This window comes from Dipodomys ordii, unplaced genomic scaffold, assembly GCF_000151885.1.
Source record: "Dipodomys ordii isolate 6190 unplaced genomic scaffold, Dord_2.0 Scaffold146, whole genome shotgun sequence".
In the NCBI taxonomy this organism is placed as follows: Eukaryota; Metazoa; Chordata; class Mammalia; order Rodentia; family Heteromyidae; genus Dipodomys; species Dipodomys ordii.
This window is the reverse complement of record NW_012267362.1, coordinates 43,645-67,804: the sequence shown is the minus strand read 5'-3', so window position 1 is coordinate 67,804 and position 24,160 is coordinate 43,645. Positions and strand designations below refer to the sequence as shown.

The 24,160-nt window shown below is 40.5% G+C and overlaps 1 protein-coding gene across 2 annotated transcripts in view; it reads right to left on the bottom strand.

Moving 5' to 3' along the window:
* The window catches only part of Lrif1 (ligand dependent nuclear receptor interacting factor 1), a 20,980-nt gene extending 20,646 nt beyond the window's left edge, over positions 1 to 334 (bottom strand). For both annotated transcript variants that reach the window (XM_013031917.1, XM_013031918.1), the window contains exon 1: positions 67 to 334. In XM_013031917.1, the coding sequence (XP_012887371.1) occupies positions 67 to 134 (68 nt within the window). In that variant the 5' untranslated portion in view covers positions 135 to 334. The remainder of the gene's footprint in view (positions 1 to 66) is intronic.
* Between the last annotated feature and the right edge of the window lie 23,826 nt (positions 335 to 24,160).

The following is a 24,160-nucleotide window of genomic DNA, read 5'->3' as shown; positions in this document are numbered from 1 at the left end:
CCAGCCTCCGGACTGGGAGGCAGCAGGCGAGGGGCGGGCGCTGGCGGCGGCCCAGGCTGTACTTACCAGTTCGAGGCGGGGCCTGAACTTTCCTCAGCGGAGTTCAGGAAAGCCTTCCGCAGGTGATTAGACATTTTTTAGAGAGGTGGGACTGGGACGGCGAGTCCCACACAGTGGGTAGTGTTAAGAGCGAAATTTGCGACCGCGCCGGGAGCAAAACGAGAAGAGCTGCCGGCTGCACTTTGTCACGCAGAAGCCGTGTAGGAGACGGCGCGGGACGCAGGGCGGCCGCGGCCGGCGGAGTGGGCGTACCCCGCGCTTCCCCTCCCCTCCCCCTCAGCCCGGGGGCTTAACCACATTGAAACCGGAAGACTCCTTGGGACGGAGGAGGCGTCCTCCCCTCCTCCACTGGAAGCTCACACAATCTAGAGACCCCGCCCCCTATATCTATGTAGTCGCATCTCAGCCAATTGGAGCGGGTGATGGAGGCGTGGCCTTACGACACGCTCCCTCTGCCCCGCCCCAGCAGGGCTGTGTCTGTGGTGAAGACAGCCTCCGCCTGATGCTGCCGACCCGGCCCACCGCAGCGACTCTCTCGCTTCAGCAATTTTCAGCCCGGTGGCTTTCTAATCGTCACGTCCGGAGAATGAGGTGATTGGCTGCTCAAGGCCCCGCCCTTATGATGTGGCCCAATCGCAAGTGAAGGTTGCTGTCTCTTCTTCCGGATCAAGGAATGAGTCATAATCGAAAGGTCTCCAGATGCCTACGCAAAACAAAACGGTTCCGGGGTCAATTGTGAATTTTCTTGCCTTCTGTGCTGGCGATCTGTGTCTTTGGCTCTCACTCGGGTTGCAGTGGCGTTGGCAGACTCGTTACGCTCCTGGCGACGGGAAACTTTAGCAGTCTGGCTGTAGCTGACGGTTTTGTGTTGACACTTGTCTGAATGCGTCTGGATTTTTCCTTCCCTGAAGCTTTACTTTCTACTTTCCATTCCCGTGTTCAAGCCTCGGTTAAAACGCCCCCTTATTTACATACAGATGACTCGTTCTTTAAGGTCTCCTTCCTTATAGAACATCTTACAATACCATTATTTGACCCTCCAGAGGCGAGTTTTTAGAAGTCCCCACAATCCTGTAATTAAATTATTGTCGGAGAATCAGGTGCAGTCGTCTTTAGGGAGTAGAAATTTTAGTGGGGTGGAAAATAATAGGGGAAAGAGTAGTTTCGAAGGTCTACTTTCGTTAAGTAATATCTGAATCAAACTGTTCCTATTCAGGAAACTGACAAAGTTGTCCATTTGAAGGTTTACTTTGGTCTTTTTATTTGTGTTTTAATTGGGCAAGACCAGGACTCGATCTCGCTATCTGATGCTTCCTTTCGCTCACTGGCTGGCGCGCTACTATCTGAGCTATGCCTCCAACCTTATTTTTGTCTTTTAAAAATGAGATTGATTATTTGAGTCCAGCGCCGGTGGCTCACACCTGCAAATCTAGCTACTCAGAAGGCTGAGATCTGAAGATCATGGTTCCAAAGTAGAATGGACAGACTCGTATCTCTAATTAACTACCAGAAAGCTGTGGCTTAGTGGTAAATCACCAGTATGGAATGAAAACTCTTAAGGGACAGCACCCCGGCCGTTTGTTCAAATCAAAAGACTGGACACACACACACACCTAATGTTATTCATTCCCCTAATTCAATGAAGTAATACTAAAGGATGTCATGTCCTGATGTGTTAACAGAAATGGTATTTTTATGGTAACGTATAAAAGATTCACTTCAATTGTACAGGATCCTGTAACTGCAACTGTCATTTATCTTTCAGACACATGCCTCCCATGTTTAAAAGGGATCATTAAGTGATGAGCCCTTAATATGCACCCCTAATGTTGTCTGGGCTCTGCTCAGCCTCCTGTTTGTAACAGCAGACTTTATTGAAAAAGTTGTTACTCATTTTATAGGTGTGCATTATGTTTGTTTATGTATTTATTGACTGTATGGGTGCTTGAGCTAAGGAATCTCATGCCTGTTGTTGGGCTTGCTCGCTACCATTTATGCTATGCTTTTAGTATTGCTATTAATTGGAGAAGAAGTCTCACAGAACTTCTACCCCAGCTGAGCTTCCAAATTCCAAGTCTTAGTCTGTAGTGTAGATTATATTGCAGGTAATTCATATCTTTTCAGTAAAGCTACCTGTATTCATCACCATTTATTTTAAATAAGACTGTCACTGTTTGGATTTCCTGGGAAGTTAGATCTAAGGATGGGCTTTGGTATGTCAGAAGTTTATGAGAGATCAGTGTCTATGGAAAGAGAGGAAGCAAAATTAGGCAGAATGAGAAGTTAGACAGCATCAGCAAAAGCCCATAGACTATCCCCCATAAAAGGAAAAAAAAACTGGGATAATTTTTGGAGATTTCTCCAGGGAGGAGGACAAAAAAACATATCCTTTTAACTATGCAAAATCCAAAGGTGGGCACCACCTTTAACCCCAGCACTTATTTTTTTAAATTTTTTATTGTAAAGATATTATACAGAGGGTTACAGTTACAGGAGCAAGGTAATGAGTACACTTCCTATGGAGCATTGTTATCCCCTCCATTGTTTTCCCCCTACCATCCCTTCCCTCCCTACCTTTCCCAAGATTCTTTTTTTTTAATTGTGATTAAGTGATTACATAATTTCCAAAATTTCACAGTATTGTGGAATAATGATGCTCATTTAAAGTCACAAGTTCATTCTAACTTTCCTGGAGCAAATTGTCTATCACGGTCTATAATATATAATGGTGTACACATATACACCATACATGTGATCAGCAGCATGGGGATATTTAGTAGTGGTTCAACCAGATGAATGGAAGTTCTTTGTTTCTTACGTCCTGTTAATTTTGTCATATCACCTAACATTTTGGATTTAGCATCCACTTATCAGGGAGACCATGTACCGTTTGTCTCTTTGCTCTTGACTTACCTCACTCAACATGATTCCTTCTAGTTCCATCCATTTCCCTGCAAATGCCATTATTTTGTCATTTCTAATGGCTGCATAATATTCCATTGTGTATAGATACCACAATTTTTGGATCCACTCATCTGTGGTGGGGCATCTGGGTTGTTTCCATATCCTAGCTATTGTGAACAGTGCTGCAATAAACATGGAGGTGCACGTGTCCTTGTATATTGGTTCCTGTTGTTCAGGGTAGATGCCTAGAAGTAGTATGACTGGGTCGTAAGGGAGGTCAATCTTTAGCTTTCTAAGGACCCTCCAGACTGCTTTCCAAAGTGGTTGTATAAGTGTACATTCCCACCAGCAGTGTAATAGGGTTCCTCTTTCTCCACATCCCCTCCAGCATTTGTCGTTGGCTGATTTGTGGATGTGTAACCCCAGCACTTATGAGGCTCATGCAGGAGAATAATGAGTTTGGAGCCAGTCTGAGCTAACTAATGAGTCCAATTTGAATCACACAGCAAGATAGCAATGGGTATAAGTTATGATAAAGAAGAGTTAATGTCCTTGGATAGGAAGGATCTTTTAACCAAGGCTATTATTCCAAGAGACTGATATGTATTTGTTAGCAGCACTATCAGTATTTGGAATAATAAGACCTTCATCCCTGATAATTCTGGGAGGTAAAGCATGGCATCCATCGTGCCTTTTTTTTTTTTTTTTTGGGTCCGGTCGTGGGGCCTGAACTCTGAGCCTGAGTGCTGTCCCTCAGCTCTTCAGCTCAAGGCTAGCACTCTACCACTTGAGTCACAGTGCCACTTCTGGCTTTTTTCTTTTTGCTTATGTGGTGCTGAGGAATCGAACCCAGGGCCTCAGGCATGCAAGGCAAGCGCTCTACCACTGAGCCAACTTCCCAGCCCCCATCGTGCCTTTTAAACTACTCACACAGCAGCTTAGTGCAGTTGAAACTGTTGGCCCCATACTTACTCAAAATCATTACTCAACAGTGGTAATTATTTCCTCACTCTTCAGTGTCATTGGTAATGTAATGGTTTTCTCTGACATGTTTTTCTACTTCTCTTTTACGCTTCACCCCTCTCTTTTTATTCCTGAAATAAGGAACTTCCTTAAATTTTGGTCACCAATCCTTATTTTCTCAAACTCTCTTGTCTCCCTAAATTATTCAATCTATGCTCATGACTTGAATTACTACCTCCAAGCCCATTATTATCTTACCAAATTCATATGTGGATGATGATGTTCTAAGAGCTTTGTGAATACTAATATAATTACTCCTAACAGATAGGAAATAATAATTACATACAGATGGAGACACTACCCTTGAGCCAAGTAACTTCTAGAAGTCACACAGAGTACAGACATGTACTCTTTTTGTTTTAAATATATTTTTATTGTGAAAATACTGTACAGAGGGGTTACAATTACATGGATAAGATAATGAGCACATTTCTTATCAAGCATTGTAGCCTGCTGCTTTGTTTCCTCTTCCCATCTCTTCGTATCCTCGCCCTCCCTCTGTCCCCCCCCCCCACCAAAGTTGTAAAGTTCGTTTTTCAACATAACGACTTGTACATCTCATTGTTGCAGGGGGTCCTCCTGTATCCCTGTTTTAACAATTTGTTTTTTCCCTTCCCCTCCACATATACCAACATCATATATAGTGAAAGCAGGGGTTGTACCATGGGGGAGGGACGTACAAGGGACATGTACCCTTTACCTGACTTATGTAACTGTAACCCCTCTGTATACCACCTTTATAATATCAATTAAAGATTTTTTGTAAAAAGTTTATATTTTATGGCCACCATAACATACATATACACACACATAGCTGAGAATTTCAATCTCTAGGACAATTGAAAGATGGCTTCAACTTGCAAGTGTGTAAGGATTTTATACTCTAAATCTAAGTGCCACTAGGAAGGTAAAGGAAATCATTTAATATTTTTCTGTATCACCTTTACATTCAATGTATCAATTCAATTATATATCCCTTGAAAAAAACATGGCAAATTAAATAAATATGTGGTAAACGAGACAAGAGAAATGCTATTGTAAGGTATTACAAATGTTTTGAAGTCACTGTGAATGAAATCATCCATGCATGTAAAGATTGTTATAAAGCAATAACCAAAAATATTACAAGGAAACAAACACATAAATTTAAAAAATATGTATAAAGTAAAAATGTGATTTTTGCAACATCTCAATAAAGAATGGCAAGAGAAAAGCAAATCTATTTTTAATGTAAAACTTATTTCTATAGAATTTAAAAATGAAAACTGTCAAAGTATATATAGGAAAATAGTATCATTTAGTAGTATCTTATTTTATAAGGGATATATACCAAAATCCTTTCCCTCACCTACTTTCTGGATTCAGGATTTAAACTCAAGACCTTAGGCTTTTGCTTTTACTTTTCACTCACAGCTAATACTTGACCTCTAGAGCCACACCTTAAATCCAGCTTTATGTTTTTGCTAGTTAACTGGAGATAAAAATCTCTGTGAGTTTTCTGCCCAGACTAGCCTTAAACCTCAGTCTTTAGAATCCTGAGTTCTGAGTAACTAGATGTGAGCCATTGTCCTGGTTTCTCTGTTTGATTCTTATGTGCCGTTTGTTTTCTGTACAATAATAACAAATGAACTATTATACTCATCTTATTATAATGTTTTATTAACTTTCTTTCAACTTATTTATATTTTATATCTTCCCAATTTTAATACTTATTCTGTGGGTATAATTATAATGTAATATTATGGGTATAATTATAATTTTAGATACTATTTTCTTGATTTTAAATATTAATATTCTCTGATCTATTCTTTTTGTGTGTGTGTGAAAATACTGTATAGAGGGGTTACAATTACATGAGCAAGATAATGAGTACATTTCTTATCAAGCATTGTTGGCTCCTCCTTTGCTTCCCCTTCCCATCCCTTCCCATCTCCCACCCCCGCCTCCCTCCCTGTACCCCCCCAAAGTTGTAAAGTTTATTTTTCGACATAACAACTTGTACATCTCATTGTTGCAGTGGGTCCACCTGTATCCCTATTTAAACGATTTGTTTTTTCCCTTCCCCTTCACAAATTATACCAACATCAAATACAGTGAAAGCAGGGGTTATACCTTGGGGGAGGGACATACAAAGCAACAAAGAAATCATCTTATAGATATGTTAGAAACGATCACATGAAAGAAAAAAACATTTGAATACTTATCTTGGGGTTCATTTCACCTAACTTCTGGTCTATTCTTATTGTTTACTTTTTACATTGTGTCATTTCCCCCTATTTATATGATATGCCATAATTCTCAGGAAGGTGCTGGCTTTTATATTTGAAAATTTTTAAGGGCTGATTTGAGACATTAGAGGACTTATTCATTTCAGGTTTAGTAGTTTTGGAAAATGTCTTCTGCATCTGGGGATTTCAACCAAAAGTCCATGTTGAATTAAACAGCCTCACAATAGCCAGCTTTGAACTCCAATACCAGTCCAATCAGAATAACATGATTGTAAAATACAGTTTCGGCATGGATGTTAGCAGCCTCATTTGCTGTTTTCTGCTGCTGAATTCACTGGATTACTTCCTCTTGGATAATAATTTCAATAGCTAATAATTTTAATGATGATTTGCATTTGGGAGTTTGCTTAAATTCTTTCTACTTGACAGCCCTGAACTCTAATCTCTGTTTCTCTGTCCATTATGGCTTTATTCTTTGACTATAGTTTCCAGATGGAAAATACTCCTCAGGAAACAGATCTAACTAAACATGAATTGATCCTCATTTACTTTTAATTTTTAAGGGTCATGTTCCCTATGCTTCTGGCTTTTCTGGTTGCTCTCCAATGCCTCTACTTACTTTATTATTATTTGTGTAGTACTGATGATTGAACCTAGGGACTCATGAGCAGTTCCTTTAATCAATTGTTTATATGGATGATTTACTGTACCAAAATATATGGAATGCTTGTGTGCATATAAATATGCACATATATAGAAGGCTAGTGAAATATGAACTGCTGTCAAAACTACAAATTTTCTCGAGAGAGTGATTTGAGTCTATTATTTTAATCTTTCTAATTTTCTCTCATAGGCTATTTAGTTCCATCTAAATTGTGTTTGTATATACATGTTTTTGTGCTGGGGCTGAGGCTTGAACTCAGGGCCTGGGTACTGTTGCTAAGATTGTATTTTGCCGAGGCTAGCCACAGCTCTACTTCCAGCTTTTTAGTGGCTAATTGGAAATAAGAGTCTCACAGACTCTCCTGGCTGAGCTAACTTCCAATCTTGATCCTAAGATCTTAGCTTCCTGAGTACCTAAGATTACAGACATGAGGTCCTTAGCTATACATTTTTTTAGTGGTACTAGAGTTTGAATTCAAGGCCTTATGCTTACTAGACAGACAAGCTACTCTGTGTGTGTGTGTGTGTGTGTGTGTGTGTGTGTGTGAGAGAGAGAGAGAGAGAGAGAGAGAGAGCATGTGCATGCATGCTGGTACTTTAAGTCAAAGCCTCATGCTCTCATTTGGCTTTTTGATTGGGGCTGGTACTCTATAACTTGAGTCATGCCTCTGCTTCTATCTTTTTGCTGGTTAACCAGAGATTAGTTTCATGAACTGTTCTGCTTTGACTGATTTTGAACCATAATCCTTACATCCTGAATAGCTAAGTTACAGACATCAGCCACCAGTGACCACCTGTTCTTTTTTTTTCCTTTAAATTTTTGATTGTTATTCTAAAGGTGATATACAGAAGGCTTACAGTTACATAAGTCAGTAAAGAGTACATTTTATCCAGTGGCTCATGCCTGTAATCCTAGCTACTCAGGTGGCTGAGATCTGAGGATCGAAGTTCACAGCCAGGAAAGTCAAGTCTGTGAGACTATCTCCAATGAACCATCAGAAAACCAGAAGTGGCACTGTGGTTCAAATGGTAGAGCGCTAGCCTTGAGCTGAAGAGTGCAGGGAAAGTGCCCAGGCCCAGAGTTCAGGCCCCATGACCAACAACAAAAAAAAGTACATTTCTTTTTGGACAGTGTTCCCCCTTCTCTTGCTCTCTCCCAGTTTTTCCCTCCCATCCCCACCCACAAGTTGATAGTTCATTTTCAATATAGTGTCTAGTACCCTGCTGCTTTTGTTTACCCTTTTCCCTCCATTTCTGTGCCTTCCCTAGCTCTCCCAAACATATATAAATGAACAAACAACAACAAAAAAGAAACAGTAACAAAGAAAAAACACCTTAATTCCATTTCCTGGAGTTCATTTTGATAAATACAGGTTTGTATGGTTAGATGTACGTAGGCATTGTGGCTTTGTGTTTTCCTCCTAATAGTATCCTCTTTTAGTCTCACTGTATGTGAATGCCTAGAGTCCTGTTTAAGTTATCATGTCCCAGTGTACTTTAGATCTAGCTTCTGCATATGCACTGTTTGTCTCTCTGAGCTTGACTTATCTTACTTAACATGATTTGTTCTAGGTCCATTCATTTCCTTGCAAATGACAATATTATTCTTTCTGATGGCAGTGTAAAATTCCATTGTATACAGGTACCAAAATGCTTGGATCCACTTATCTATTGTAGTATTCTGGTTATTTTTCCGATAAGGTCTGGCTTCCTGTCCAGGTGCATGTCTGTGTTGTGATCCTATTTTTAGGCTTCCAGTCATACTTAGGATTACAGGTATGCCACCAGGCTCATTTCCTTCCATGGACTTTTCTACCTGGGTTGACTGGTCTCAATCTCCCAAATAGCTCTTATGTCTAGCATGTGACACCACAACCAACTATCGCCTGAGAAAATGTCTTGAGAACTCTTCTGCTCATGCTGGCCTCAAGCTTCAATCCTCTCAACCTCACTCTAACAATAAACATTTTTGTATATGTTTATTTGCTGTTCAATTTTAACAGAAAAAATACTAAACAGATTTCTGTGACTCGACTGATTATTTTGATCTTCAAAATCTTTAAAGGGCTTATTCTAGTACCTATAGTTTCTTATGAATTCTGAATATGAAATCATGGTGTCTGGTGTATTCTTTTTTGAGTATTTCAATGTTTTATTTCTCTATAGTGAATTTTCCTTTGCTTTCAAGACACTATAGATTTAGCCAGTTGCCAATGGCTCTAATCCTAGCTACTCAGGAGACTGAGCTCCGGAGGTTCAAATTTTGAACCCAATCTAGGCAGAAAAGTCTGTGAGACTCCATCTTCAAAATTATCAGCAAGAACCTGGGCTGGAGGCATGCCTTAAGTGGTAGAAGAGTCAGTCTAGTAAGCAAGCCAAGCAAGAGCACAAAGTTCTGAGTTCAAACCACAGTTTCAGAAAAAATATACCTATATATATATATATATATATAAATCCAAGTATTACATACAGTGAACAATGAAAATCTTTTTGTTTGTTTGGGTTTTTAACTTTTTTGTCTCCTCATTTTTTGGTACTGAACCCAGGATGTTGCACTTGCTAGGCTAGTGCTTTGCCACTGAGCTACATCCTAGCCCTGAACATCTTTAATGTAGATCTCATCAGGTTTTTGCTTGTGTAAACATCAATCCAGAACATGTTGCTTCTTATCATTCAATACTCCATTAATAAGTACTATTACCACTATATCTCCATGGCTTAGTTTATCCCTGTGATATTTATACAGATTAACTGTTTAAATAATTTCTTTTAGGCATTTATTTGCTACTGAAAATTATACTAATGCATCAAAAATCTCCACTTATTACAGCTCAAACCCTTGAAAACCAGAAAATAAGTTAGTTATCTTTCTTAATTATTACTCAGAAGGGTTTCCATGCTTTCAAATGACCATTTCACCTCTCCTAGACTGTAGCCAAAAAGTTGCCAACTGGCATTGAGGTATAAAAAGATCCATCCCCAGGGACCAAACTAAAAACAAGAAAACTTGTGGGCAGAGATAGGAGGGAAAAACTTGGAGAAAGAGGGAAGGGGTGGGGGACATTGTCCAAAAAGAAATGTACTCTATTCCTGAGTTACAAAACCATAACCCCTTTGTGCATCACCTTTATAACTAAATTTTTTTAAAGCAAATTTAAAAAAAAACAAGAAACTAGAAAACTGAATTAGAGTATAGCATAGATTTCCAAAATTCTTAGAATATAAAAAGTAGTGTTTTGTAGCATCACGACTTTTGTTGACAACAGACAGAATATACTCATCAACACATGAATGACAGGTATCAATCACTCTTTGCCCTTATCAGCCTCTGAGCTTGCATTTTCCGAAGGGTCTTCATCCTTAGCCAGGCAGTAACTGCAGGTACATCGCAAGGGCCTTTCCTTTCTCGGAGAAGATCTCCAGTTTGTTAGCTTTCTTGGCCCCCACCTTCATGCCACCCCCTCTCTGCCACTCTGGCTCGGGGCCAGTGTGTCCTTCCTGCCAGCACAAGCAGGGTTAGGCAGCTGGCCTATGCAACTGACTGCTGAGAACAAATCTCTGAAACAGGGTTGCCATGCTACGTGACTCCATGGGGGGACCATGAGGACAGTTGTCCTCAGGGGACATCTTTGATGGGGTCCTCCGGAAATCCTTGTATCACTGAATGTCTATTTTTAAGGACTAATTTCAAGTGTGCCAGCTTTTTCTTCTGCTCCAGTATGACTCTCTGGATCCAGGGTCAGCTGGCTGTAAGAACCATCCTCTCCTTATGCCAGGGGGCTTGTGCTGGAACTTTTGGCCCGGAGACAGGAGGCTGGCACTCAAGTTCAGAGTCAACCACTGCAGGTCTGTTGCTAAGGATTCCAAGAATTCCAGAAGATAAGGAGAGGGCTCTTCACGGGGAATTAGAGAACCACTAGAGTAGATGCTTCATCTCAAGTCTATAGATTAACTTTTATAGCATATTCAATGGCTTCTTTGTTCAATGTTATGTTTACAAGATTGATCTATGTTATTGGAGATAGCCACAGTTCATTTTTCCTTAGTGAATATTTCTTGTTATATAAGACCATAATTTATTTATTCATCTTAATAATGAGGCGTGTTTGTTGTCGATCCTTTGGCTATTTGAATCCTCTTTGGCTACTCCCCTAGGAAAGTTCTATTTGGTATTCTTTTTTCTCCTACCATACCAAAATACCCAAGCTAACTAACTGATAAAGAGTAAAGATTCTTTTTAGCTCACAATTTAGGGGGCTTCACTCCATGATTGTACTTGGGACTGTGGAGAGACATCACAACATCATTGCATGTAACAAAAGTTTTTCATCCCATAGCCAGAAGGCAAAAAGGGGGCTGTGATCTCACAATCCCTTTTAAGGGCAAGCCCTAGTAACATAGATCTGCCTTCACTCACAAAAATGGAAGGGAGCAAGATGGAAACTAAATAAGATCTTCTGGCAAGCTTTCCCCACAGACAAACTAAGTTGGATAGCTATACATTGCCAAGCAAAAAACATAAGAGCTTAGAAAAAGAAAGACACGTTGGGGCTGGGGCTAGGAAGGTGGTTCAGTGGTAGAGTGCTTGCCTCGCATGCATGAGGCCCTGTGTTCGATTCCTCAGCACCACATAAGCAGAAAAAGGCAGAAGTGGTGCTGTGGTTCAAGTGGTAGAGCATTAGCTTTGAGCTGAAGAGCTGAGGGCCAGCGCCCGGGCCCAAAGTTCAGGCCCCACAACCAACAACAACAATAACAAAAAGACACATGGAAGAAGGCAGGCATGAGGGACTTTCTCTCCCAACTCTGAGCATCTCAGTGGGGAGAGTGGCATATCCCTCTCAAGGGATGGGGAAAGAATTATGTCTTAACCTTAAACATAAAACCCAGCAACAGGCTCATCAAGATGAAATCCAAAATTGAATCAAACTCCATGGCTTCTATCACCAGCCAATATCTACGGACTAGGCTTATAGATCTGTGTTAGGTCAGGCAGCAAGGAATCTTGGAGAGCACAGCATACAAGCTAGCTCAGGTACTTATTTCAGAGCCTAGTGTCAGGTCTGCCATGGAAGGACTAAGTACCCTATAGAAACTGAAGGCATCCAACATGAGCCTGAACTCACAAATAGAACTTCTAAATGGCTCCTGCATCAGGCATATTCATATGTATACAACAGAACTGAGTATTAAACACATCATTTCCATGTTGGAGTAGGCCTTTGGATACCTTTTCCTCCTCCCAAGATCTTTAAGGTCCCTGCACTTAAAAGACTCAGGTGTGACTCAACTTAGCACCAGCCTTGATGGTCAAAAAGTAGCCTATGGCACCACAACTATCGTCAGGCTCATACAAATGGGACTCTAATGCATCCCCGGCACCAGGCAGACAACTGTTCCCCAGTGAAACAGTCTTATTTCTACAGCAGCACTGCCAGCTGTGGTGTGAGTGTTGGAATACCCGTGCAACTGTGCAGGGCCCATGACTGTGATATTCAGACTCAGACAAGCTTAGCATCATCTCAGGTATCCAAGGTTCTGCCTTTGTGAACACCATCCCAACCTCAGGCAGCATAGTGTGGCACACGACCCCATTCACTAGGGGGAGGAAACGTTAGTAAGCATAAAACTTTTGTCCCAGAACTCAGTGTTGGGTCTGAAAAACTTAACTCTGGGAAGTTGCTACTGGTCTTCAGCTCCAGGCCTGTGTATTGACAGAATCTTTAGAACATCTCCAGTGTTTGGAGAAGACACAGGATTTCAGTCTATTGGGTAACATCACCTGGCAATGGGAATTGCCTACAACTGTGGACCTGATGCTTGTTAGGCTGTGGGCTCGGATGTGATGCAATTTGGTGGATTCAGTGACTAACAACTTGACATAGGAGCCCAGAGATTCTTTACACCCATGGTAACTTTTCCTAGATACGGGAGAAGCAGTGTCTGACCACAGGTCAGTAACTCTGAGTGAAGCATCTGAGTCCCTTGCTGTCAGGGAGAGGTTGTGAGGACACACTACTCTCTCTAGGTACCTTTCTGCCTTTTTATTTCCTAGAACAATACAACAGCATGACATTTGGAGAAACTGTGGCTTGTATTACCCACTAGTACTGAAAGCATGATCACACACAACAGATTCTAGGCAAATTTGGATCTGGGTATTATCTAATACTGAAATAGTGGAAGTAACTACAGTCTCAGAGAAAATAAACATACTACTTAGAATGTCTGGAAAGAAAGGTCCAAATGCATCAGATTAAAAAGACTGGGATAAATAACTAATCCTTCCATGTCTACATGGTATTGTACTTCAACAAGTATCAAAACCTTTCAGAAAACCACAATAGCATTTAGTACTCAGAATAAGGTGCCAGAGTGAACAGGCAAAAATCAATATGGGGAAATGCAGAAACTTTAAAACAGTTACTTTAAGGAAGCTCAATGAGGAACTGATTGAGAAATATTTCAATGTTTCTCTAATAAAGAAACTTGACCAAGAAATGGAAGCAACTGCCAGGTCAGGGAAGAATGAAACAAGAAAACTAAAGCACTACATAGTGGGTTTAGAGTCCATCTTGGGCTACATAGATCTTGTCTCGAAAACTAATAGAAGTAAAATTTAAAAATCAAACAGAATTCTTGAACTTGTAAACAGACTGTATAGAAACAGCCGGAGGAGAAAAGTAATGCAAAGGATTGGGGAAATCTGACAGGAACTTTGGAAGAATATTAAAAGAACAAATATTTCAGTTACTGGGTTTCAAGAAGGACTTGAAGATAAAGTCTAAAGGATTGTACAGAAAAAATAGTCAAGCACTAGTGACCCACTCTTGTCGTTCTAGCTACTTTGAAGGCTGAGCTCTGAGATCTTGGATGGAAGCGAGCCCAAGCAAGAAAGTCTTATCTCCAATTTACTCTTATCTCCAATTAACCAGCAAAAGATGAGAAGTGGAGCAATGGCTCAAGTGATAGAGCACCAGCCTTGAGGAAAATAAACCTAAGTAACAGGGCTCAGTCCCTGAGTTCAAGCCCCAGTACAGGCATAAAGAAAATACAAACATAAAGGACACACAAATCCAGTCTCAGATAGATTAAAAATTACTAGTAAAATTTATCCCAAGTGTTCCCCTAGACATCTTATAATCAAGGTCTCCAGATGAAAGAGTCAGAGAAGATTCTCAAGGCTGCAAAAGAAAAGAAACAAGTAACACAGTTTGTACGACAATTCCACAGCCAGCTTCTCAGCAGAAACCTTATAGATTAAGAGATTCAGAAAGACAAATAACAAGTGTTTGCTCTCACATGTGGAAGGTGTTTTAAAAACTTAAAGTAAATAAGAGAATAGGAAGAGGAAGGGGAAAAGCAGGAGGAAAAAGGGGGACAAAAAGAGTAATAAGATGGATAATGATTATGTTACAAGCATATTATAGCTCGATGTTGGTATCTTATGCCTGTAATCCTAGCTCCTCAGGAGGCTGAGATCTGAGAATCACGGTTCAAAGCCCAGGCAGGAAACTCTGTGAGACTTTTATATCCAATTAACCACCAGAAAACCAAAAATGGCACTGTGGCTCAATTGGTAGAGCGCTAGCCTTGAGCTGAAAAGCTGCGGGACAGTGCCTAGGCCCAGGGTTCAAGCCCCATGACTGACAAAAAGAAAAAAGGTATATTGTGTACGTTTGAAAATGGTGTAATGGAACTCATCATTTCATACAAATAATACAGACTAATGAAAAAAGAAGAAAGGAAAGAAAAAAAAGGATGGAAAGAAGCAAGGGGAAAATACTGAAGGGAAAAAATAATTATTCACTAAGAATTTTTTAACCAGCTAACGCTATCTTTCAGAAAGAAAGAGGGGGTAAGTATTTTCTTAGACCAAAAAACGTAGAGAGAACATAGCTGTACTAGATTTGTTAAGAAATGATAAAGGAAAAGTGGTTCTGTGGCCTAAGTGATAGAGCACTAGCTTTGAATGAAAGGAGCTCAGGGACAGTGCCCAGGCCCAGAGTTCAAGCCCCAGGCCTGGCAAAAATAAAATATAAAAGAAATGTTAAAGAGAATTTTTCAAACTGAGAGAAAGCACAGTATGACTAAAAAGAAATCAGAAGATGGTATAAAGCTTACAACTAATAAGCTGTAAAATTAGGAGTTAGAACTATGGAATATAGAGATCAGGACACACCCAGGGACCTACAGAGTCATCACCGAGGCAACCAACCCACCACATAATCAGGCTCAGCCAGAAGCAAGGGCAGCTCCACCCTCATGGATAACCAGATGTGACTAGAAGCAAAGCTGCTACCAAGGCAACCCCACTAATCAGACATAGTCAGAAATTAAAGGCCCAGCCTACAACATATAAAAACCCAGGGCAGCAGAGACCCAGTGAGACAGCTTCCCCAAGCTAGGCGACTCCACATTGGACTGATGCTCCCCTGGAGCCCGCCCTGGCAAGAGGCCGCTACTCCCTCTAGCGACTAGGAAGCAACCTGGAGGACACACTCGCTGACGACCCCCCTCGACTTCCGGACCAAGTGACATGCCACCTGAGCTCCTCTGGGTGTGGGAGAATTAGGCCTAAGAGTTAGTTATTGGTATATATTATGTTTGAAGTGTTTGAATAAATTGAGTGAAACTTCTTAATCAAAGTGTGATGCTATATGCTTGTCAGCACAGAGCACCAGTCATGAGAAAGCAAGAGGATGAAGCATAAGGCCCCATATCCCAAACATAATATCACTAAGAAAAAATTAGAGCGGTAGAAGCAAAGAATGAAACTAGAAAGCAAATAAACAAGGTACATAATGGCTTTAAGTGACTTTACTTATCAATAATTACCTTGAATATAAATTGATTAAATTCTCCATTAAAAAACATAGACTAACTGCATAAAAATGTCCAAAGCCTCACTCTATGTGATACACATACAATGAAAGGACAGGTATGGAATAAGATATTATATATAAATGAAAGCTAAAATATGGCAAAAGTAGCCATCATAATATGAGTTAAAATAAGCATTTAAATTAGCAGCCATTAAAAGAGATATGAAAGTCAATATATAATGGCAAAGGGGTCAATTAGCATAAAGAAATGCTTCTAAATGCATGTGTACTCCATAATGAAGCACTAAACAAACTAAAGCAGGTGTTAGTAGTCTAAGAAGAAAGATAAGCTGGGCACTGGCAGTTCATGTCTGTACTCTTAGCTACTCAGCAGGCTGACATATGAGGATTGTGGTTTGAATCCATCCCAGGCAGGCAAATCCATGAATCTTAGCCCCTCAGTTAGCCGGCAAAATGGTATGGCTCAAGTCGTGGAACACCAGCCTTGACCAAAGAAGTCAAGCAAGACTGGGAACCTGCGTTCAAGCCAAGTACACACACACACACACACACACACACACAGAGGAGATGGGGGCAGAGATCTATTACAATGATAGTCTAATGCCTGATTTTCATCAATGATGAAATAATGAGGCAAAAAATCAAGAAAGAAAAACATTCACACAACACCCAAAGGAACTAACATACAGCTACAGAGCATTCCACACAACAGCTTGTAGTTACACATTTTTCTCATCAGCATCTGGAACATTCGCCAGGGTAGATTATATAATAAGATGCTGAGAGGATCCATCACATCCATCCCAAGGGACCAAGCAGAGGCAGGCAGGCATAGGAGAAAGATTATTACAAGGTTTATTAGAGGAGCCATATTTCTCCCAGAGAGAGAGGGCATGGCAGCCTCCGCTCTCTAGGCAGCAACAGGGTCTGGGGGGTAGGAAATGAGGTAGATGGGAGCTCAGGTGGGTCTGGGCGGAGAGAGGGAGGGGCCAGCTGTAAGGTGGGAACTCCAGGCAGGGAGGACCTCAGGTTTGGGTGGAGCTGAGGACCAAAGGTGGACATAATGCTTACAGACGCCACAAAAGAAGTCTCAAAAATGCCTAAAAATTAAAACCATATGAATTATTTTTTGACCAGAACACAATAAAGCTAGAAAACAATAACAAGAAGAACGTGGAGAACTATACAAGTACATGACATTTAAGCAACTTACATTTTCAACATTTTACAATCATAAAATGATGAGAGATTATTATGATCAAGTATATTCCAGTAAGTTTATTGACCGGTAAACAAATGAACAAATTCCTATGCATAACATCTTACCAAAACAAATGAAAAAAATAGAATCCCAGAACAGACCAAAAACAAGCAATAATATTGGATCAGTAATGAAAAGTGGTCTATCAAAGAAAACCTAGGATGGCTTTTCAGCTAAATTCAAATAAATATTTAGAGAACAATTAATATCAAGTATGCTTGTTATTAAAAATGTAAAATAGGCTCGGGTTTTGATTTAAGTGGTAGGACACCTATCTGGCAAGCACAAAGGGCTTGAGTTCTAATTTCAATACGGTCAAAAAATAGAATAGTAACGAATAAGTCTAGCAACTGATACCAAACCAGTTAAGGACACACCACCAGTTTTTTCTGCCTCTGAAGTACACAGCCAAAAAGAAAAAAGAAAAAATCTTTGGAAAGAATGTTTACCAAGTGCTCATTCATTCTATGCTAGGTTATCTACATGTTTAAAACAGCTGAAAGGGTGAAACAAATAAAAATTTGTTCACTTCCACTCTTAGGCATCTACCTAGAACATTACAAGTCACAATGTGGAAAGACAGTTACACATTCATGTTCATTGCTGCACTATTCATAATAGTCAAATTATAGAAACAGCCCAGATACCCTACAACAAATGAGTGGAGCAAGAAAATGTAGTGTTGTAAGGGAAGTAAGTAGTGAGAAACAAAGAAGCCACCACTTAATAGGCTGAATTGGGAGTCTTTACTGGGCAGCCAATGGATTGCTGGTGGACTTTTGTCTCAAAGACCAGCAGCCTCTAATGCTTATAGAGGACACAAAGCTTATAGAAGACAAAATTGCAAAAGGTGCAAGGAATTTATCCTAACAAAAGTGTTATACAGGTGCAAAAAAAAAACAGATGAGGACACTTAAACCTAATAAATGTGTTAAATATAAGAAAGCAAACTATCTAAGGAAAAATCAGAGGAAATCAAGGTCCAAGAATTTCTTGGAGCTTAACAACACAGGAGAACATCCTCTATTACCTCTAGAGTTTATCAGACCTGTATGGAAAGCCCCTTCCACCAGCAAGGAACCAAGATGACTATAAGGACAAGGCATATTGCTTCAAGGCATATTGCTTAGACCCAGTTTCCTTACTTCAATTATACAAATACACAATGGAATTTTACTTATCCATAAGAAAGAATAATATCATGTCATTTGCAGTGAAATGGATGGACATAGACCAAATGATGTTAAGCGTAGTAAGCAAAGCTCATGGAGACAAATGGTGCATGTTTTCTTTCATATGTGGTAGGTAAATCTAAAATATAACTAGACATCATAACTTTTACAGGGCTCTATACATTTATACGCAAACAAATTGACTAAAGAAGAGTATGCAAAGGAATCCAAAACTGTAACTCCACTGAAGATCTGAAGTACTATTTATCAAAATGAATTCCAGGAAATAGAAACATGGGGTTTTTGGGAGGAGAGGCACAAAGAATGGAGGGAGAAAGGGTAAGCAATTGCAGTTATTGTATTTAACATATACTCTGTGAGGGCATGCCCCAATGACATAAATTCATTTTAGTATGCTCCACCTCTTACAGTTGGTGGAACAAGCCAATGTTAAACATGGATCTTTGGGAGCATCATTGTAGACCCAAACTATAGCAACTTTTCTGTTCTTTTTCCAAGTCTGCATTTTTTTCTTTTGTCATACTAATTTTGTAATTTTCCCAGTGCATATAGTTAAATATGTATGGCCAAGTCTCCAATGTCTCGTTTCCAAATATATCAGAGAAAAGACAAAATTAGGGACTGGCTTTTAAATTTCCTGAAAATAACTTCAGCCAGAGGAAAGAGCTTGTAATAATGGGGAGAAATAAGAAATCAATGGCTTTTCCCATGTTTTTTTCCTCTGTGATTTGAAGTCCTAAACAGTAGCAGCACATAAATAATTGTTTTTTAGACTGGTATTGGGACTTGGACTTAAGGCCTCAAACTCAGGCTTGGCCTTTTTGCTCAAAGATAGTATTCTGCCACTTGAACTATATCTTTAATTCCAGCACATAAGTAATTAATCTTTGGAAGCAGTATTTTTGCCTACTCTTGCTCCCACAAGCACTGGAATAATTGCTCCAGGAACCTGTGCACAGTTGATTACCAGGGAGCTGGTAAATGAAGGATGGGTAGCTACCACTGAACCAAGCACTTAAATTGCTCAAATTTAGCCACAACTTATTTTCTTTCTTTCCTTCTTTCTTTCTTTCTTTCTTTCTTTCTTTCATTCTTTCTTTCTTTCTTTCTTCCTTCCTTCCTTCCTTCCTTTCCTGCTTTCCTTCCTTCCTTCCTTTCTTTTGTTCTTCCTTTCCTTCCTTGCTTCCTGCCTGCCTTTCTTTCTTCCTTCCTTTCATTCCTTTCTTTCTTTCCTTTCCTTTCTTCTTTCTTTCTAACTTCCTTCCTTCCTTCCTTTCTTTCTTTCGTTCTCTTTTTCTTTCTTCCTTGTTTCCTTCCTTCCTTTCTCCTCCTTCCTTCCTTGCTTCCTTGCTTCCTTTCTTCCTTTCCTTCCTTGCTTCCTGCCTTTCTTTCTTTACTTCTTTCTTCCTGCCTTCCTTCCTTCCTTTCTTTCTTTTGTTCTCTTCTTTTCTTCTTTTCTTCCTTCCTTTCTTTCTTTCTTTCCTTCCTTCCTTCCTTCTTGCTTCCTTTCCTTCCTTGCTTCCTGCCTGCCTGCTTGCCTTCCTTCCCTGCTTCCTTCCTTCCTTTCCTTCTTTCTTTCCTTCTTCCTTCCTTCCTTCCTTCCTTTCCTTCTCTTTTCTGCTTTCCTGCCTGCTTTCTTTCTTTCTTCCTTTCTTTCTTCCTTCCTTCCCTCCCTCCCTGTCTGTCTGTCTTTTCTTTCCTTCCTTCCTTCCTTCTTTCTTTCTTTCTTTCCTGCTTTCCTTCCTTCCTTCTTTCTTTTGCTTTCTTCCTTCCTTCCCTTCCTTCCTTTCTTTTTCTTCCTTCCTTTCTTCCTTTCCTTCCTTTCTTCCTGCCTTTCTTTCTTTACTTCTTTCTTCCTTTCCTTCCTTGCTTCCTGCCTTCCTTTCTTTCCTTCTTTCTCTTTCTTTCCTTCCTTCCTTCCTTCCTTCCTTCCTTTCTTTCTTTCCTTCTCTCTCTTTCTTCCTTCCTTTCCTTCTTTCTTTTCTGTTTTCTTTCTTTCTTCCTTTCCTTCCTTCCTTCTTTCTTTCTTCCTTCCTTGCTTCCTTCCTTCCCTTCCTTCCTTCCTTGCTTCCTTCCTTCATTTCTTTCTTCCTTTCCTTCCTTGCTTCCTGCCTTTCTTTATTTCTTTTCCTTCCTTTCTTTCTTTCTGTCATTATTTCTTTCTTTCTCTTTCTTTCTTTCCTTCTTGCGTCCTTTCCTTCCTTGCTTCCTGCCTGCTTGATTACCTTCCTTTCTTTCTTCCTTCCTTTTCTTTCCTTCTTTCCTTCTTTCTTTCTTTCTCTTCCTCCCTTTCTTCCTTTCTTCTATCTGTCCTTCCTTCTTTTCTTTCCTTCTTTTTTCCTTTCATTCCTTTCTTCCTTCCTTCCTTCCTTGCTTCCTGCCTGCCTGCCTTCCTTCCCTCCCTCCTTCCTTCCTTCCTTTCCTTCTTTCTTTTCTGCTTTCCTTCCTTCTGTCTTTCCTTCTTTCTTTCTATCTTTCTTTCTTTCTCTTCCTCCCTTTCTTCCTTTCTTCTTTTTTTCTTTCTGTCCTTCCTTCTTCTTTTCTTTCCTTCTTTTTTCCTTTCCTTCCTTTCTTCCTTCCTTCCTTCCTTCCTTTCCTTCTTTCTTTTCTGCTTTCCTTCCTTCTGTCTTTCCTTCTTTCTTTTCTGCTTTCTTCCTTTCCTTCCTTCCTTTTATTTCTTTCCTTCTTTTCCTTCCTTCATTATTCCTTTCCTTCCTTTCCACTTTACCCAGTTAGAATGGCCACTATCAAAAAAATAAACAAGTGATGGTGAGGATACTGTCAAAGGAAACATACATTGTTGGTGGGAATGTAAACACTCTGGAAAGCAGTAAAGAGGTTGCTCAAAAAAAACTAAAATGTATAACTACCCTATGACCCAGCAATTCCATTCCTGGGCATTTACCTAATAGATGACAAATAAGGTTATGGTAAAGCTATAGGCACAACCATGTTCACTGTAGAACTGTTCACCATAGCCAAGTTATTGAGTCAGCAAAGATGTTCCTCAATGCATGAATGGATCAAGAAAATGTGGTATAAATACATAATAGAAATGTACTCATCTATTAGAAAGAATGATATTGCACCATTCAGAAAGAAATGGAAAGGCTTGGGAAAAAATTTTATAAGGTGAGGTCAGTCAGATTCAGAGTAGCACAGGTTATATGGTTTCTCTCATTTGTGGTAGCTAGAATGTGCTTATAAACCTTATACATAGTAAAAATCTTTCCTCATTCTGTAGACTTTCTTTTTAGCTTGTTATCTATGTCCTTTTGCCATGCAGAAACTTTTAAGTCTGAGGCAACCCAATTTATCAAGTTTGTTTTGATTTGTTTCTGGATTTTATTTAGAGAGGAAATGCACTCATAACTTGATTTATATAACTGTAACCTCTCTGTATATCACCTTTATAATAACAATAAAAAAGGGAAAAAAAAGCCCTAAGCACTCAAATAGTCAAATTTCAAAGAAAGTTTCTACCCATACTCAAGAGTCCTAGTGAGCTGGGTGCCAGTGGCTCATGCCTGTAATCTTAGCTACTCACGAGGCTGAGATCTGAGGATTACGTTTCAAAGCCAGCACAGGCAGGAAAGTCTGTGAGACTCTTATCTCCAATAAACCACCAGAAAACTGGAAGTGGCACTGTGGCTCAAGTGGTAGAGCGCTCACCTTGAGCTGAAGAGCTGAGGGACAGTTCCCAGGCCCAGAATTCAAGCCCCAAGACTTACCAAAAAAATAAATAAATAAAAGACTCCTAGTTGCTCTCTCAATGCTCTATTCTAGCTCTCTCTGCTACCTAACTCTCTCACTGTTCTTTTCTTGCTCTCTCTGCTCTTTTCTAGCTCTTTTCTCTCTCTTTCCTCTCTCTCTTTCCTCTCTCTTTCCCAGCCATGTGGAGTGCCAACCTTGCCTGGTTCCAGCAGGTCTACTGAATAAACCTACCCCTTCCTTACCTGAATACCACATGCGTGCTGGTGCTGTTCTTACTCAGCTACCTCTTTTTAAAAACCTAACATAAATGGTGCCATGACTCGGATAAAGGGCTTAAAGTCAGGATAGGTGGGATTCCTCTCCGGATTTTTCCTCTTTTTTCTTTTTTGTTTGTTTTTCCCTTTTTGCTCTGAGGAATACCAACAGTTCTGACGGCCTTTTGCGAACCCGTCTGTCTGCTGCGGACACAGCGCATTGATACCATTGCTGCCTTCACATCCACGTCCACACCACTTCTCTACTCTGGTGAGTGAATCAACTCTCTATGGCTCTCAGTTGCTCAGTCTCTGTCCAGACGTGGCGCCATGCCAGAGAGCTCCTACGGCCTTTAGCTGAAAGGCGGTCACCTCCAAGGCTGAGGACGCTTGGTTTTGGGGGGTTGGCCATTTCTCTCTAAAGGGCTCTGGGGGAATTCGAGAGGCTGCATCTGCCTGGTCAACTCTCCTTCACTCACCTGACTGACTCTTCTACTCATTTAATGGGATGCTTCAAATCATGCCTGAGATGTGAAACCCCTCTGAAATGTCTCCTGTGCTCCCTGGAAGACCAGAGCGCCTCATTTTTATGCCATTCTTAGATGTAGACAGTTTTTGCTACTGCAATGGTAAATGGTCAGAAGTCTGTTTACTTTCGGGCTCTCTTTGCTCTCTCTCTGCCATTTATGTCCAACTTTCCCTATCTCTCCCTTTCTCTTTTCTACATTTTGGCTTGTGCCCTGAAGAGTGCGACGCAGGCTGGGTCCCAGGGACCCCCTCTAGGTTCCCTCTCAAAGGCTAGCCAATGTAGGCTTGATCTATTTGTTCAGGGTTTCTTTGCATTTTTTCAGAAATTCGCCATTTGAGTTCACCATCTTGGCCACATGGTGCGGTAAGGGTTTGGCCCCATCTGACCCTTAACCTTCCACCAAGCTTACTACTCCATGAATTCGAAGGTGCCTTGCTAACAAGTTGCTCTTTTCACAGGCCCTGGTAACTGAGGCCCAACCATCTGATGTGCTTTGTTAGCAAAGATGTCTAAACGTTGTTGAAATTTTAGGTTTTGAGTTTTGCCTTTTTTGTTTTGTGTTGTGTATTCTACTGACTACATGGTTCTAAAATACTCTGCATATCTGTGCTAAAATTCTCATCATATCTAATGAGTTTTGTCATTTCAGAATATTTGTAGGTCAATTCTTGATAAGAACCAGGTAAGCTCTACTTATTCTACTTGATCTCCTTGTTGCTTTAATTGGTAATAATAAAGGGCTTTTGTGGCAAAGATTTCAGTTCAAAGCCAGCCCGGGCTGAAAAATCCCTAAGACTCCATCTCCCAACTAACCTGCGAAGAGCCAGGCTGGAAGCACGGCTCAAGACTCTTATCTCTAACCAGCCAAATACTGGAAGTGTTATTGTAACTCAAAGTGGTAGAGCACTAGCTTTGAGCAGAAGTGCTCAGGTACAGTGCCCAGGCCTTGAGTTCAAACCTCCTTGAATACCAACTGGGACAAGCCATCCCAGCAACGAGCACCTAGACTCAGCCAGTCTGGGGAACAAGGGAACATGGAGAAGAGTAAGAGGAGATGATGTCACATCAGCTGCTTTGTGCCTGCCATTTCAAAATTAACCAGAGCCGGGAGGTCAGTAGAAGTAAGAAGCCTGCCCATCCAATGTCTATACCTGTCTACCTATTAACTGAATAGGAATTTATATTCTTGCCTTTGTCACCTGACTTTTCTACCTAGTCACCAGATGTCAGAAGTAGCTAGGGACATTTCTACCAACATTTTCAGCCCCAAGTCCTTCCTCTTGTCGTTTATTTGCTCTGTAGTATTTTTTTTCTGCCCTTCAATGCTCATGAGACTTCTCCTGACTTCATCTAAGGACTCATGCCACCAAGGGACAGCTGCTGCTCACTGCCTTCTCTGGGAGGGGACCAAATTCCAGCCTTTTACCCCTATTGTCAACGCCCCTTTTCAGCAGGAAGTAGCCAGAGAGAATCCTCGCCCTATTTCAT